Source organism: Sarcophilus harrisii, chromosome 1, assembly GCF_902635505.1.
Source record: "Sarcophilus harrisii chromosome 1, mSarHar1.11, whole genome shotgun sequence".
Classification (NCBI taxonomy): Eukaryota; Metazoa; Chordata; class Mammalia; order Dasyuromorphia; family Dasyuridae; genus Sarcophilus; species Sarcophilus harrisii.
Window position 1 is genome coordinate 330,204,870 of NC_045426.1, and position 17,523 is coordinate 330,222,392.

Here is a 17,523-nt window from a genome sequence, read left to right on the forward strand (position 1 = left end):
ACTTTAACATATTTAACATATATTGGTCAACCTGCCATCTGGGGGAAAGAGGGGGAAAATTGGAACAAAAGGTTTGGCAATTGTCAATGCTGTAAAATCACCCATGCATATAACTTGCAAATAAAAAGTTATTAAAAAAAAAAAAAAAAAACTGAAAACTGAAAACTACTCAGCCAGCTAGCCAACCAGTTATGAATCTATTATTTTCCTTCTCAGGTTATTTTTACATTCTTTCCAAATCCGATTTTTCTTGTGCAGCCAGATAACTCTATAAATATGTATACATATATTGTATTTAACATATACTTTAACATATTTAACATGTACTGGACTGCCTGTCATCTAGGGAAGGGGGAGGGGGAAAATAGGTGAAAAGTTGGAATAGAAGGTTTCGCAAGGGTCAATGATGAAAAATTACCCATGCATATATTTTGTAAATAAAAAGCTATTTTTAAAAAAAGAGATCTTTAAAATCATGAATAAATGATAGTGCTTTAAAATTTGCAAAATGCTTTACAAATATCTCATTTTACTCTCAGATAACTCCCTTAGGAATTAGGTGGTATTATTACCTCCATTTTAGAGATGAAAACCTGAAGCAGAGAGATTAAGTGACTTGCCCAGGAATAAAGAATGTTTGAGGTATGATTTAAACTTATTTCTTATTCTAGATCCAGCACTCTAGAGGAGAGAATAAAGTCTCATTGCCAATGCCATTGAGATTGTTTGTTTATTCTTGGAAAATATTTAAAAAGAATCGTTAAAAGATTTAGTTGGTATACATTTTAAAAGGGAAATAGTAATTACAAAGAGACAGTATATATAACCCTTTGATAAAGCAATAGCACTATACTCCAAAAGAGATCAAAAGAAATATAAAATCCCGGGTTATTTTTACCTTCTGAATCCAACTCTCCCTGTGCAACAAGAAAACTGTTTGGATCTGCACACATACATTGTATCTAGGATATACTAGGACATATTCAACATATATATGACTGCTTGCCATCTAGGGGAGGGGGTGGAGGGTGGGAGGGAAAAATCGGAACAGAAATGAGTGCAAGGGATAATGTTGTAAAAAAAAAAATTACCCTGGCATGGATTTTGTCAATAAAAAGTTATCATAATAAAAAAATTAAATAAAGAAATATAAAAGAATCCTTATGTACAAAAATATTGATAGCAAATATTTTTCATAGTGGCAAAGAATTAGAAATTGGGGGCAAATGGTTGAACAAGTTTTGGTATATAAATGTGGTAGAATATTCTTGTACAAACTGATGGCAGATGAAGTAAGTAGAACCATTTACACAGTCATATCAACAAACAGACTTGAAAGACTTAAGATCTGTGATCAATACCATGGAAGCAACCATCATTTCAGAAGATAGATGATGAAATAGTTTTCAAATAGGAAGGTGAAGTGAAGATTAAAGTACTTTTGGCTAATGCAGATATGGCTACTGCAGAAGTTTGTTTTACTATTTGGCTTGTCTATAATGAAGCTATATAAGTTTTGGTTTTCTTGCTTTTTTATGAATTAGGATATGAAAAAAAAAGTTGAAATTGGAAAGAAAAAATATGAAAAGACTTATGAAGGATGAGGTTATGTGCCCTCAGAAACAAAAGGACAAACACGGTTTTATGGTCTTACATAAATGTATATGTGCTTATATGTATGACATGTGTGTGCATGTACATACATACATGTGTGTATACATGTATATGCATGTGTGTGTGTCAATGTATGTATGTATGTCTGTGCTTAATTGTAGCCTGGGGTAGGCGTAGTGTACAGCAAAGGCGGCCAGGCCGGGGGAAGTGGGGGAGGAGGCGAAGAATAGTAAAAAGTGCACAGTAGAGAACAAAAGAAAGCATACAAGGAGGCAAAGGAAAGATGAACAGCTAAGTAGAGTATTTATTAAATAAGTTTTCTTGAAATGGAAGTCTGTTGTTTTATGCTTTGTTTTATGCATGTTCTTAAGCTAAATAAGAAATTCTATGAAAACCAGCTATACCTTTCATATTAAATCAATATGTAGTTAATAACTTCTTTAATAAAATAGGCACTGAAAAAAAAAGGTTCAAAAGAAATTTTGAGACCGAAAGCTTTACAGAAGTCTTCTATCTATGTATCATGAAAATTTCTTCATGAAAAGAAACAAGGAGAGTGGTCCAAGAGAGTAGAGTAGAAACGTGTATTTCTACAATGAATCTAATAAGAATCCAAAATGTGAACCATGGCACTAATTGGGAGATATAAAGAGAAACTCCAGTGAACCATATTTCTAGCCTAAGAACAAAAAATGTGATGGATCTATGGAAGAGGTGGGAGGAGTACTATGGACTGAGTTCAGGGTTTCACTTAAGCCAGCAGCCCAAGATCTTCCAGGGAACCTGGATTAAGTTCCAGTGCTTTGAATTAGACCACACATGATCACATATATAACTACTTGCCCAGAGAAGCAGTATGGAGTCTCCCAGAAGTAATACAAGCAAAGACTCAGTATTACCAATGAAAACTCCTAGGAAAATCAATGCCAAAATCCAGAGCTCCCAAGTCAAAGAAAAAATGCTGCAAGCATCATTCAAGCACTAAGGAATCACACAAGATTTAGCAACAATACAACACCTATAAAGGAGTAGAAAAAAATGGAACATGATTTTCTAATAAGCAAAAGCTATCAGATACAAATAGTGTAGTCAATAAAAGTAAACAATTGTAAAGGGGGGGAAACAGACCTTTAACAAAACAGACTACTTCCAAGGTTTGCTAATGAAAAGATAGACATTGAAGGAAGAAGAAGATAAAGATAAATGCAAGTGAACTAAAAACTTTTTAAGAATGAAGTATCTTTGGATTCTAATGAGTAAAGGGATGATAGAAACATCCTCTAAGAACTATCAATTCATCAATATCCTGGATAAGTCAAATCAGATTTTACTTATACTTTCATGATTTGAAAAGAAGGAAAAGGATAAAAAAAAGAGGAGGAATGAGAAAGGAAACATATTACATAATCCAGGAACATAAGCAAATATTTATACAAATAAAGAAGGAATAAGAAGACTATGTAAATGAAGAGAGAATACTCAAAGAGCTTAGAGTATAGAACATTGCTTAGTTGAAAGAAAAAAAAAAGGAAGAAATGTGGAAAGAAGGGTCAGAAGAGAAAAGAGAATTAAAGATTAGTCAAAAGCAAAATAAATCATAAATCAAGAAAAGGGAAAGAGGTTTAAAAAGAAAGAAAAGGTAAGTTTCAGATTATAAAATAAACATTAGAACCAACAAAGAGAAGGGAAAGGGAAATCCCATTTAAATGACTACAGATAGTATAAAATACTTGGAAGTCTTTATGTACCCCTACTTGCACACCATCTCGTACACTAGACAAACATTATAAAATACTCTTCCCACCAATACAGATTTAAATAACTGGGGAAATACTCATTCTTTGTGGGTAAACCAAGTCAATATAGCAAAAGTGATAACATAATCAAAATTACTTTCAGTACCATCTCAAACTACTAAAAGATATTAATTTATAAAGCAAAATAAAAAAAGTAACAAAATTCATCTGGAAAAACAAAGTCAAGAATATTAAAAGAATGGGGGATCAGATTTCAAAACTATAACACAAAGTGTTAATAATCTAAAGAACTGGCAGGGTAAGAAATAGGTTAATCAATGGGACAGATTAGACATACAATATACAGAAGCAGAGGAGCATAATAACTTAAGTGTTTGATAATCCCAAAGATCCTAACAAAAATTCACTGTTCAACACAAATAGTTGGAAAAACTGAAATATAATCTGGCAGAAACTAGATGTCAACCAGGATCTTACATCATAAACCAAGATAAGTTCAAAATAGGTACATAATTTAGACCTAAAAAATGATAAAATGGCAAATTAGTGGTACATGAAATTAAAATTTTTTACACAGTCAAAATTAACTGAGAAGCAGGAAACTGTTTTATAAAAGGTTTCTCTGATAAAAATCTCATAAGATACATAAATACATATACATATGGAACTAATTCAAACATACAAAAATAAGAGTCATTCTTTAATTGATAAATAGCAAAAAGATAATAAAAGGCAACTTTTGGAAGAAATCAAGACTATCAACAGCCATATGAAAGAATTCTCATTTATAATCAGAGAAAGGCACATTTAAAATACTTTCACACCCTTCAAATCAGAAGTTGACCTCCCTCCCCCCAAAAATTGGCAAATGCTGGAGAGGGCATGGGAAATTAATACTTTAATGTGTTGTCTAAGAAGCAATGAACCAGTACTCATTTCAGAATATCAATGATAAAGAATGCTATCTATTTCCTAAGAGAAGTGACTCATTACAATACAAAATGAGACACATATTTTGGTAATTGTAAAAATTTGTTTTCTACCTCCAAGTCCACCCAGGTAAAGGGGTCAGAAAAGTGAGAGAGAAAAAAAAGAAAATATATAACTGAATACAATTTTATTTTTTAAAAAAGAGAGAGAGAAAGAAACAGGATACCGCAGGAACCAAGCCAACAAATACAATCAAGAAAGTTAAATTGATTAAATATGAATAACACTCTTTACACATCAAGATAATCCTTGATGAAAGTAAAAGAAAGGCAAGCTTTTGCAAATATGGGAAATCCACATTTTTACAAACAACTAATCAAACCTTGTAACAAATACAAGTTTCTATTGGACTTATATGTTAAAGACATTTAATTAATAAAGCACTGCCTTAAAAGCATTCCTCACAATAAAGAAGTGGGATCAAGAATTAAAAACAAGCATCACACAGGATACAAAGGAAAACTTTCATAAGAGGGAGGTAGCCTATAATCTATATAATAGCCATCAAAGAATTTTCTAAAAGAATTAGAATAAGAATATCAATCAGCAAAGAATTATGACAGAAAAACAAGCAATTTGCCATGTGACTAGAGTGAGTGATGACAGTGGACAACCAGAGAGAGTATCAATGGTATCATAAGGCTGGCAGATAGTGAAGATTTGAAAACAATAGTAGAAATACTTAAAACATGACAACATTTAAGAATCATAATAAAATTGTAGCTTCTCTTGGCTGTTTTATGTACATGCAGTCTGAGTCAACCAAGTCTCAAGATTGGTAGGATATTTTTACTACCACAAACATAACTCTTTTCAATAATCAGTATTAATATCCATTATAAAATTGGGAGATTTATGCTCAAAGGTGTTGACTAATCATGGTACATGTCCAAGACAGACTCCAAATCAATAAAAGACTGCTTTTAGATGGTGAGATCCTCCATATACCTATTTATGAGTGAAATTATGCTTATTACATCATGCCCTAAAACAATATAATTCTTCTTAAACAAGACCCAGAATAACTCAAGACATCAGCCAAATCTTAATAAAAATAAAAATGTTTTAGGTCACACAGTTGGTGAATGTCTGAGGCCAGATAAAATCTCAGAACTCAGGCCAATGCTCTATCTACTGTATCATGTAGTTGCTAACTACAAATTAAAGATAATTGCATAGATGTACCAAATCTATGGAGTACCCATCCAGTTAATACATATCATCATGGAAACACTAATGATTTATAATCAGGCTTCCTGATTCCAGGTCTGACTCTTAGAATGCTACACCACTAGCAGTCCTAAATATAAGAATGAAGAGGTTCTTTCAACTCAAAGAGATTATCTCGTCTAATCTCCCTATTTTACAAGTGAGGAAAATGAAGCCCACAGGGGTAAAAATGACTTGCCTGTCAATCATACAACCAATAAGTTACTCAGTGCAGAACTAGAACCAATTCTCCAAATTCGAAGCTTCTTGCTCTTTCTGGCATACGAACACACACATGAACACACGCATGAATGCACACATGCATGCACCCCATAAAATAGTAATAAACTGTTCTCACAACTAATTGTGTCTCTTCCACACCTAAACTTAAGAATCCCTAAATTTCTGTTATCCTATATTTTAATATGCTTTACAGAAGAACATAGCTTCAATGGAAATCACTGCTTTAGAAGGATTTCTGAATATAGTATTAAGACTAATTTATAATGGTAAAAGTATTAAATTAAAATAGCCACCTCTAAAGCAAAGAGTTACACAGTGTATTCAATACCCCTGAATGTTAGTGCATATTTTTAAAAAACCTTTAAATAATTGCCAACTGCAAATTTTATGTTACCCCCCCCCCAAAAAAAAAAAAAAACAGAATATAGTAAATATATTATTTACAAAATAAACACAACTTGCCTATTAGATATTTAAGAGTTCACATCAAAAACCATCACACTTTGAATTCACAAAGAACTCAACAAAAACATTGTGCAGTTACTTGAAGAAAAATTGAACAGTAAAGGTTCTCCCCAAATGGACTGTCTCATGTTATCAATTCAAAAGCTCAGTGTAATGCAATTCTTGATGGCAAAGAATACTTTACAACGAGTAAAAAAAAAAAAAAAAAAAAAAACTTGAGAACCACTGACCTAGAGCACTCTTATCCCAAGGGTCAGTTAAAATAATACTAAAGTATCAGAAGTTTCCCACTCTTAAGTATCCAAAATTTCCCAAAATCAAGGAGTCTAAATCAAGTTTATTTTGGGGGAGAAAAATATTAACACTCTGATGGTTAAAACAATTCACATTCCATTCTCTAAATTATATTCTCTAAGTTTAATTGCATTTGGTACAGTGCAAAGATATAAGTGGATATTGCCTTTTAATGATAATTGCCATATAATCTGAATTATAATCCACTGATAAAACATCAAAGACAGTCCATTTCTGATTATATAACATTTAAAATTTAATAAGTTGCTACAATACTAGAAATAAATTATTAAATCATTTGCATTTACTAATTTCTAAAACCTAACTTTCTATACTTGACATTTATCTTACCAAGCAACTATAGTAACAAATCTTAAAACATTACTGATGAAAGAAAATGTGTAGAAGAAAATTGAAATCACTGTTAAAATGGCATACAAATAAGGCTCACTTGAACATACTACCTCATATGCAATATCCTTATGAGGGCAGCAGCCAAATTTGAACTAAGTCTTCCCATAATACAGCAATGACTTAAATGACAGAGTAAATCAGCAGGTAGACAAGGCAGAAAATAGATCAATTGGACCAAACGCTGCTGAGATGCTGCAGGAAGAAGAACCACAGTGCCTTCTTGTGGATCTAAAGAGACAAAGAGAAATTAAACAAAAGTATAAAAACTGTTATAAGTCAAAGGAATTCACTTAGAAAGATTTTTAGAAACAATTTTCAATGACTGCTACATTATTCTGAATATTGCCATTTCTGAACCTTACTCAGTAATAAAGAGTTACTATAACAATTTCACAAAAGCATCTTTTCTTAAGGTTTCTTTATTCAGAAAATGCCCTAATCATCATTTAATGGGGACATTCTTGCCTAGATTTATAATTCAGGATAAGTCAAAATATACAAAATACTAATTTCTAGCCATTTAAAAGCCTAAGTATTAGAAAGTATTTTGAAAGCAATTCCACTTTTTTTTTTAGCAGCAATATACAATGCTTACCATTACATTTATGAAACAGAACCAGACATTTTCTTTTTCAAAAAGGTCTCTGATTCAGAAAAAATGTTGAACAAGTAAAGCTTTTAAAGCTTTCATTTAAATGATGCTTCTCCATAAGTGGTGAATAAAAGCATAAAACCTTTAAGTGTGCTTAAAGATGGAAATAAATATATCATATTACAATGTGATGTTATTGATTTTTTAAGAAAATAGTACTTTCTCCTTGAGATAATTAAATGAGTTTCCCTGAGGAGGAAGACCAAAGATTCAAAGAACAAAAATATTAACTTCCCTAAGCTTCAAAGAAAAAAAATTTCTCTCCAATACTAAGCTACTTGTTGATCTCATGCTGTAAGAAAATGAAATGACTACTTTATATTCCAAATGCAGCAATCACATCTAAAGTACACATAAATAAAAGCTTACTCTAAAAGTCACCAATATTTTATAATTCCTGAGTCTACTAATTTTTAAATAACATACTGAGTTTAGAATTAATTGAACATTTAAAGTTTCTTCAACTAATTATGTCTTAATATCCCAAATCACTCAATTTAAATGAGAAGTAGGGAAAGACTACCCCAGAAAATTTCATTTTGCCTATTTCAAGGTGATATCAAAACAAAAAACAAATACAAATATTTTTAAAACTCATCAGAAGTTAGGTTGTTAAGAGAACTATTCGGTTCTGCACACATATATTGTATACATAGGATACACTATGACATATTTAACTTGTATAGGACTGATTGCCATCTGGGAGAGGGGGTGAAGGGAGGGAGGGGAAAAATCAGAACAGAAGTGAGTGCAAGGAATAATGTTATAAAAAAATTATCCAGGCATGGGCTCTATCAATAAAAAGTTATAATTTAAAAAATAAATTAATTAAATTAAATTTAAAAAAGAAAAGAAGTTAGGTTGTTGAATATCTCAATCTTACCATAGATCCGAGAAGCAGTGGCTTGCAAACTATTTAGTAACTCTTTATTTGATCGTGCTGCTGCAGCATGAATAATATCAATAAGTTGAGTTGAGAGTTCAGGGTTTTTACAGCCAAGTTGAGCAAGCTGCAAGGGCAAGCTAGCCAGCCAACGAGATAATACTTTACTTCTGCTTCTAAAAAAAAAAAAAAAAGGACAAAGATGAACAAAGACTTGGCTAATTAAAAAAATAAATAAAAAGGGAAAAAGGGGGGAAAAACCACAACCACAACCAGCATGTTTTAAGAATACTAAACAATGAAAAAAATACGTATCAGTACACAGATATCTATTAAACATCGACTGTGAGTCAGGCTCTGTACTAGGTACATGGGATAGAACAACAAACAATGAAATCTCTATTCTCAAGTAGCTATCACAGAGCCTTCCTTTTGACTAGCATAGTAGGGGCAATATATTGTTCCACTTAAGCAAAATTTCTAAAAAAAAAGTTGACTTAAAATTATTTTTACTCCACTGTGATAAAAATTACTCTAGCATTCTTCCCTGTCTCCTTAAAAAGAATACAATGAATCTAACTGAATCTTTTCCTAATTACTAACCAGGAAATGAACAGGTAGTAAAGACTTTTTTTTTAAAGAAGCCACAAGTTGTAATGGAAACAACACTGTAAAAAGATGAGTTCTAGTCCTGTTTTTCCACACTTTTTGTGTAACTCTAGACAAATCACTTAACAATCATGATTCAGGACATGCTCCTACAGAGTAGATGCAAATTTATAATGGGAGACTGAATTTGTTATCACTATTTCCTCATACCAACAAAATCACAGATCTACCTCCTAATCCCCAGTAATTTTTTTCCTTTACTATGTGGTACAGTACAAAGAGCATTAAGAAAATGGGATGCTCTATTTTTGTCCGCCTGATTTCCTTCATGAGTTAATTGTACATTATTTCAAAGTCCAATTCTTCTTGTACAGCAAAATAACTATGGATATGTATACACATATTGTATTTAACTTATACTTTAACATATTTAACATGTATTTGTCTACCTGCCATCTAGGAGAGGGGGTGGAAGGAAGGGGGGTGGGGGTGGGGGGGGAATTGGAACATAAGGTTTTGCAATTGTCAGTGCTGAAAAATTACTCATGCATATATCTTGTAAATAAAAAGCTATAATGCAAAAAAAAGAAAAAAAGAAAAAGAAAAGATAATAAAAAGAAAATGGGATGTGAACCTAGTCCACCACTCAAAAGCTCTGTGACCTCCCAGGGTCTTGGCTTCTTGTAAACAGGTATTAACACCTACCTCATGGGGCTATTGTGAATTATCTTTAACATTTTCCATTATCACGCTCTCTCCTATAGAGTACATATCTTTAAAGTTGAAATTAGTGATAAAAGCTCCACACATGCCCTCAAATACTCTCCATTTCCTCTCATGATGCCTCAATAACCAACCTAGAATCTTTCTACCATTACAATTCATCCCCCAATCAATAACCAGAAACACACAATGGTGTTGGGCTCCAAAAACTCAGGTGGCTGGGTACACATCTTATAAAGGCAATTTCATTGTGTTTGGCACAGCCAGGCTACCCAAAGTTGGCACCAATATGTTCTGCCACTGCAGCAGTAGAGGGCATGGGACACAATTAAAACTGCAGAAGAGTAGAAATGATTAAGTGAGCACTACTTGTGACAGCAAAAGAAAATACCACTCAGATACAACATAAACTTCTTTAATATACCAAACCCACCTATGACCAATCATAAATATTGTATGTTTTCCTGAGTATCTGGTCTTCAGCTACTCATGAATTAAAACTAAAACTTTAAGTTAACAGGCTATTTTAAAAATATGCAACCTATTAAGAACCCTGCTGTTAAGAATCCAGCCTTATGCATCACATAAAATTTGCTTCAGTATTCCAACCCTGTTAACTTCAAACCCCTAAACAGAACCGCCCAGGTTCTCCCTTCTCTCTACAGCCTGTTTGCCAAATCTTTCTCTTTCCTTATTTTGGCTGGCTACCAGGTGCCTCTCCAATTACCCACCTATATAGGATAGACAAAGCCTCTTTCTCCATTTGAATGAGTAGATTTGTCAAACACAATTCTATCAATAAAATGAAGGATAATTGGTCCTTACATTTCATTACACCTCCCTGGCCCATCGGATATTTATCAGGTTACAGAGTCCTCCAGACTCCCAACATGAAATCTGTCCTATTGCTGTATTATAAACTCTCAAGAAAGAGACTTGCCATCTATGCTACCACTGCATCTTAGAAATTATTCTACAAGAGGTTTGGCAATTGTTAATGCTGTAAAGTTACCCATGCATATATCCTGCAAATAAAAGGCTATTAAATTTAAAAAAAAAAAAAAATTATTCTAAAGCTTTCTCCTCATTTCTGAACTTTTTTTTATGATTTGTTCCCCCTAATTAAAATGGGAGCTTAGAACAGGATGTGTCTTGATTTTCTATTTTCATCTTAAGTGTACTTGGATACTTTTTTCCTTCATTTTTTTTTCAAAATCTTTATTCCTAGATGATTCATTAATCAATACATTATATACGTTCTATTCAATCCTTTAAGTACAACATGTCAAAAGGAAGACATATGAAATTTATGCCTAGGAGGAAAAAATTAACAAATTAAAATTCTTTCTTACTTGATTTTGTGAGGACCCATTTCTTCTTTCTGATAAATGCTACTAAAAAAGTTCAGAAGTGAAGAACGGACAGAAACAAGGAGATTCTTCTGTTGATAAAGTGTATAAACTGCCCTGATTAGCACCTCTGTTGCCACTAGAAGAAAAGAAAAAAAAATTTACAACAAAATTTACAACAATTGATTAAACATGAGCTTTGGCATCACTATATAATCAGTCCTCATCTTCTGTGGAAAAAAAGTTATTAGAGCAAACTTACAATCATAAAATTTTATTAGAAATACTACAGAAAATCCAGTCCACTAAATGGTCCACAAAAGTGATTCACAGAGTTGGTATGTCAAAGCACCAATTAGCAACTGAAGAGACAGAAAACTGATAACAAAAAGACATATTAAATAAAACGGCACTAGTTGTTTCAAGTGATTGTCAAGTGACATAAAACCTCAGAAAGGGTACCAGAAGCTCAGAATTTAAAGAGAGAAAAGAATAAGAATGATATCAAAAAAGAATTTCTTTTGAGTGAAATATAAGCCCAAATGCTGGTGAAATAGAAATCATACAATGAGTATTAGCTAACACACTCTTCTGGCTAACATACCCAGAATATATATCACTTTCTCCCAAAACAACTAGCTTATACAAATTATTAATGGATAATAAAAACTGTGTTCTAATTGGCATTTGTCCATCCCAAATTTAGTCTCCTACAATGAAAGGCAGAAATTGAAACCGTAACAGTCTCTAAGGTCTTTTTATTCCTGTACTGACAATGAAGATATGAAAATGTGCACAGCACCTACACATTAACCTTGTAGACAGGTCTTGTAGTCCACAGCCACACATCAATTATACTATCTATCCTCTCTAAATTCTCAGCTTTAGCAGTAAAATATATTTTAATAATTACTTTTTAGTTTATAACTATAATTGTTTTTAAATATATCTCATTTTTAGAGATAGAGAATTGATAATTTAGGATGTCTTTTCTTTTTTTCCTTCCATGCTATAATGGATCTGAATATATAATGGGTAAATGGAAGCTAATGACTCCTTGAGACTTCAAGAAACAATTTTTTAGAAGTCAAATAAATGAAAAATATGAAATCTCATAAAAAAAAAAAAACCCTGGAAAACAGAATAGAAATAACTTCACAACAGTTGACTACCTGAAAATCATGATCAAAAAAAGAGCCTAAATGTCATATTTCAAGAAATTATCAAGAAAAATCACCTTGATATTTTAAATCCAAAGGGTAAAATAAAAATTACAAAAATTTATTAATCACTTTCTGAAAGAGATCCCAAAATTCCAGAGCTCCCAGGTCAATAAAATACTGTGTCATCAGAAATAAAAGAAGTATTTGGAGTTAGATGACGCAAGATATAGCAGTTTCCATGTTAAAGGAACAAAGGGCTTAGAATATAATATTCTGGAATGAAAAAAGGGTTAGTAAGATTCTAGTCAAAAATCACTATCTAGCAAAATTAAGGTATGTGATGAAAAGACCAAATTGAGTAGAAAACCTGACATTCAAACATAACATTCAAGTGAAGCATGAAAAAGGTAAATATAAAAGAGTAAGCATAAGAGACTCAATAATTAAACTACTACTTATACATTTCTATATGTAAAGATGTTACATGTAACTCTTAGGAACATTACCATTATTAGGACAGGAGTCTCCAAAGAGGAGGCATAAGTATCAATTCTGTTGATGTGCTCCCCCAAAATAAAATAAAAATGAAGGGGTTAGAAAAAGGGATCCACTAGGAGAGAATGGGAAAATTTTTCTCACATACAAAAAAGCATGCAAGTTGGAACTTCTATAGTTATAGAATACTTGAAAGCCCACTCTTACTAGAATTGGTTCAACAAGGAAAGAATATATACACAGAGACACATACTCTCAGTTGGGGACAGAATAGGAAAATCGAGGGGGTAGAGGGGGAATGAGAATGATAAAATGGCAGAAGGGAGACAACCATTGTCTCCCTTGTCATTGAAGAGGCACAGAATAAAAGACAGAAAGAGAAGGATAAACAAATGAAGCTAGAATAGGAAATACACAATAATCGTAAATGAATGTGAATAGGATAAAATGGAAGCAAATTAACAGAATGCATTAGAAACCTAAATCCCATATTATATTGGTTATGAAAGATACATATACGATTAAAATAAAGGGCTAAAGAAGGACCTTACATTACATTCAACTACAGCTTTAAAAAAAAAAAAAGACAGGTAGTAATCACAATCTCAGACAAACCAAAAGCAAAAATAGGTCTACTTAAAAGAGATAAGAGAAATTACATTTTGATAAATGAAATTTATGGTAAAGACAATGAAATTATGGTAAAAATTTTCTGACAAAAAAAAAAAATTTTTCTGACAAAGTACTCATTTCTCAAATATATGAGTTAAATTTATACTAAGAACTATTCCCCAACTGATAAATGGTCAAAGGATATGAACAGGTAATTTTCATAAGAAAAACAAAACAAAAAAAATGAAAGCTATCTATATTGAATTGAAAAAATTGCTCCAGATGACTAATGTTTAGGAAAATTCAAATTTTAACTCTAAGGCACCATCTCACACTGCTCACAAACAAATGCTAGAAAGGATGAGGGGAAATAGGCACACTAGTAAACTGCTGGTAAAGTTGTGAACTAGTTCACAACCATCCTGGAGAATAATTTGAAATAGTACCCTTTGACCCAAACATACCCCCAAGAGATCAAAGTAAAACAACTTATGTGTACAAAAAAATGTTTGTAGCAGCTCTTTTCATAGTGGCAAAGAAATAAAAATCAAAGAGACACTTGTCAACTGAAGAATAGCTGTACCAATAATGTTATATGATTATGATGTAATACTACTGTGCTATCAAAAATGATGAGGTTTTGTTTCAGAAAAACATGGCAAGACCTATATGAATTGAGGCAAAGTGAACTAAGAACAGTGCAGCACAATAACAGCAATGTTGTAATATTGATCAGTTGGGAAAGACTTGGATTTCTCTGATCAATACAATGATTCAAGACAATTCCAAAGGACTCAGGATGATGAAATACTATCTACCTCCAGAGAGTTGAATTCAGAGTGCAACTGAAGTATAATTTTCTCACTTTTTTTTAATTCATGATATGACTAATACAGAACTGTTTTGCATAATTTCATAGATGTAAGTGATATCATTTGGGGTAGGAGGAAGAGAATTCAGAATTCAAAATTTAAAAAGAAATATTAAAAATAAATATCAATTTTAAACGGGGAAAAAAACTTAATCCTCACAATAATTCAAACCTACCCTATCATTTACACCTGCTGAATGACATTTTATAGACAAAGTCAAATGATTTACATTTTTCTAGTGTAAAAACAACTTTAGAAGTTAAGTGACTTGCCTAAGATCATACAAGCTTTTTTTTATGTGGCAAAGTTTAAGGCAGACCAGTAGTTTTTTTTTTAATCTATATCCAGTACTGTAGTCTCTATACCAAGAAAACAAATTATATGTTGCTTGCTAAATAATGAACTGATGTAAAAAGAGATGGTTATAAGGGGTATTTTTGTTAAAAGTAATGATAAATGATTACCTGTTCCTCCTTTAGACTTCACTATTTTTGTCAATGGCCCACTACTATTAACTGTCTCCCATCACCAAAACCATGGTATTATCAAGACTTTTTCATCTCCCTTATCATGTGGTCATTGTTCACAGTTGTGTCTGATTCTGTAATCCCATTTGTGGTTTTTTTTGGCAGAGATGTTGGAATGGTTGGTTCACCATTTCCTTCTCCAGCTCATTTTACAGATGAGGAAATTGAGGCAAACAAGGTAAAGGGCCTTGCTAGGAGTCACAGTTGGTAAGTGTCTAGCCAGATCTGAACTCAGGAAGATTGAGTTTTCCTGACTCTAGGATGACACACTTTTTTTTTTTTTTTTTTTTTAAATTTAATAGCTTTTTATTTACAAGTTATATGTATGGGTAACTTTATAGCATTAACAATTGCTAAACCTCTTGTTCCAATTTTTCACCTCTTACCCCTCACCCCCTCCCCCAGATGGCAGGATGACCAGTAGATGTTAAATGTATTAAAATATAAATTAGATACACAATAAGTATACATGACCAAACTGTTATTTTGCTGTACAAAAAGAATTAGACTCTGAAATATTGTACAATTAGAATGTAAAGGAAATCAAAAATGCAGGTGGGCATGAATATAGGGATTGGGAATTCAATGTAATGGTTTTTAGGGATGATATACTTTCAAAGCTACCTTATTGGATACAATCAATCAATCATTAAATCCTTTGGATTCTATCTCAGCAAAATTTTTTTCTATTTCCTCATTGTATTCCCATCATTACCACCTTAGTATAAACTTCAATTACCATTGGCCTGACCTACTGCAAGGACTTTCAACAAGTCTGCTAAAGGTAGACAAATAAAAAAATGACCATCTCAGTTATTTCATTCAACAAACACTTACAAAGTGCCTACTGTGTGCATGACCCTGTGCTAAGTACTAGAGATTTAGTGGCAGAAGTGAAATGGCCTTTTCCCTTAGGAGGGGAATTCTGTTCTAGGAAGACCCACAGATGAGTTCATAAGAAATGATTGAAGAGGGAGTAAGTACTAATAAAAGGAATAATCAGGAAAAGTAGATATAATGCCATGATACTTCTAAGGAAGGAAAATCTGCTTGTGCCTAGAAGACAAAATACTATTGAGGGGAAAAACACACACACACACACACACACAGACGCAGGCACACACGCACACCTAACAATGTCATGCCCTGAAGTAGCTTACTATACCTTTGGGTTGGAATTTAAAACCCTCCATGCATTCAATCCTACCTATTTTTTCAGACTTACAACATATTACTACCTTCTAAACACTCTGGTCAAACTGACCTTCTAGATAATTCCCCAAATTTGGCAATACATCTTTTGTCTTCTATGCACAAGCAGATTTCCCATCCTTAGAAGTATCATGGTGCTTCCTCTCTCACCTCTGGCCTTTTAAAATTTCCAGGCTCAGCCCAAATAGCTATACCTATCTTTCCTGACTTTCACAAACTTGTAACTATAATAAATACAATCAAAGCTTGATAACGTCATAAAAACAGTGTGAACAGTAGTATTAAATTTTTCTCCAGAGTTTAGTAATGAATAACTAAATAGAGTACAAAAAAAAAATAATCTTATCCACAACTATTTGTCAGAGCAACTTTGGGAATATTACTTACCTCTATTTGGCTGAATTTGCATTAATCTCCATGTTACCCCAAGCAATCTGTTCAACTGCTTATTGTTTAGCTTGTAGCCATCTTCAAAACTCTCAGTCACAAATTTCCTAATCATTTCTATCCAATCAAAGTCCTTCTGTAAAGTTGAGGTACTTGCCAGGGATACCATGATATCACACAAAGTTAAATTCAGTAAAAGATGATCTACATTGTTTAATGGAGACATATACTTGCTGTTAAATTAAAAAAAAAAAAAAAAACCCAAACTATAAGACAACATATCTAGTATAATGAACATTCCAAATACAATTAATGAGGTACCTTATTAATAAACATTAAGAAGTATGACTCCCTTAATTTAATAAAATGCAAACTTTAATACCAAGTGCAAACATGCAGGAGTAACAGTTTTGGTAAGACATTTTCATCTCATCTCAATATTTCATATTGGTCTATTGTTATCAGGCAAAATTCTATGTAAGAATAATGAATTCGAATTACTAGCCATAGCTAATATTGGTCCTTGGTCCTGGGGAATCAAACATACCTCTTTATTCTCAGTAGAGAAAGGGGTATATACAAGAGCAGAATACTAAAAACACTGTCAAAGTTTTATTGTTGGTCATTTTCCTTAACTTTTTCTTTGCTACAGAAGAGGGAAAGAATAAGCATTTATTGAATGCCTATTATGTGCCAGGTACTGTGCCAAGAATTTTACAAATATTACCTCATTTGATAATATTGCTCTCTAAGAGGGCCTTCATTTGAGAGGGAATACATGCTATTTTTACGTTATCAATAAAACATTTTTAAAAACTAGGGTGGCCGAATAAAGAGTTAGCTATGCCTGGGATGAGAAACATCTGAGTTCAAATCCAGCCTCAAACATTTACTAGCTCTGGGACCCTGGGGACAAGCCACTTAACCTGTTTGCCTGTTTCTTCATCTGTAAAATGAGAGTAACAGCACTTACGTCCCAGGGTTGTTGGGGGATCAAATCAGATAATAATTACATAGCACTTAGCAAAAAACCTGGCACATAGTAAGTACTAT

The 17,523-nt window shown here is 32.5% G+C and overlaps 1 protein-coding gene across 2 annotated transcripts in view; it reads right to left on the reverse strand.

Annotated features, from left to right (window-relative positions):
* The window catches only part of TEX10 (testis expressed 10), a 72,054-nt gene that overhangs the window by 21,560 nt on the left and 32,971 nt on the right, over positions 1-17,523 (reverse strand). For both annotated transcript variants that reach the window (XM_031945542.1, XM_012543108.3), the window contains 4 exons: positions 16,471-16,703; positions 11,206-11,341; positions 8,522-8,697; positions 7,037-7,214 (listed from right to left, as the gene is read on the reverse strand). In XM_031945542.1, coding sequence (XP_031801402.1) covers positions 7,037-7,214; positions 8,522-8,697; positions 11,206-11,341; positions 16,471-16,703 — 723 coding nt within the window. The remainder of the gene's footprint in view (positions 1-7,036; positions 7,215-8,521; positions 8,698-11,205; positions 11,342-16,470; positions 16,704-17,523) is intronic.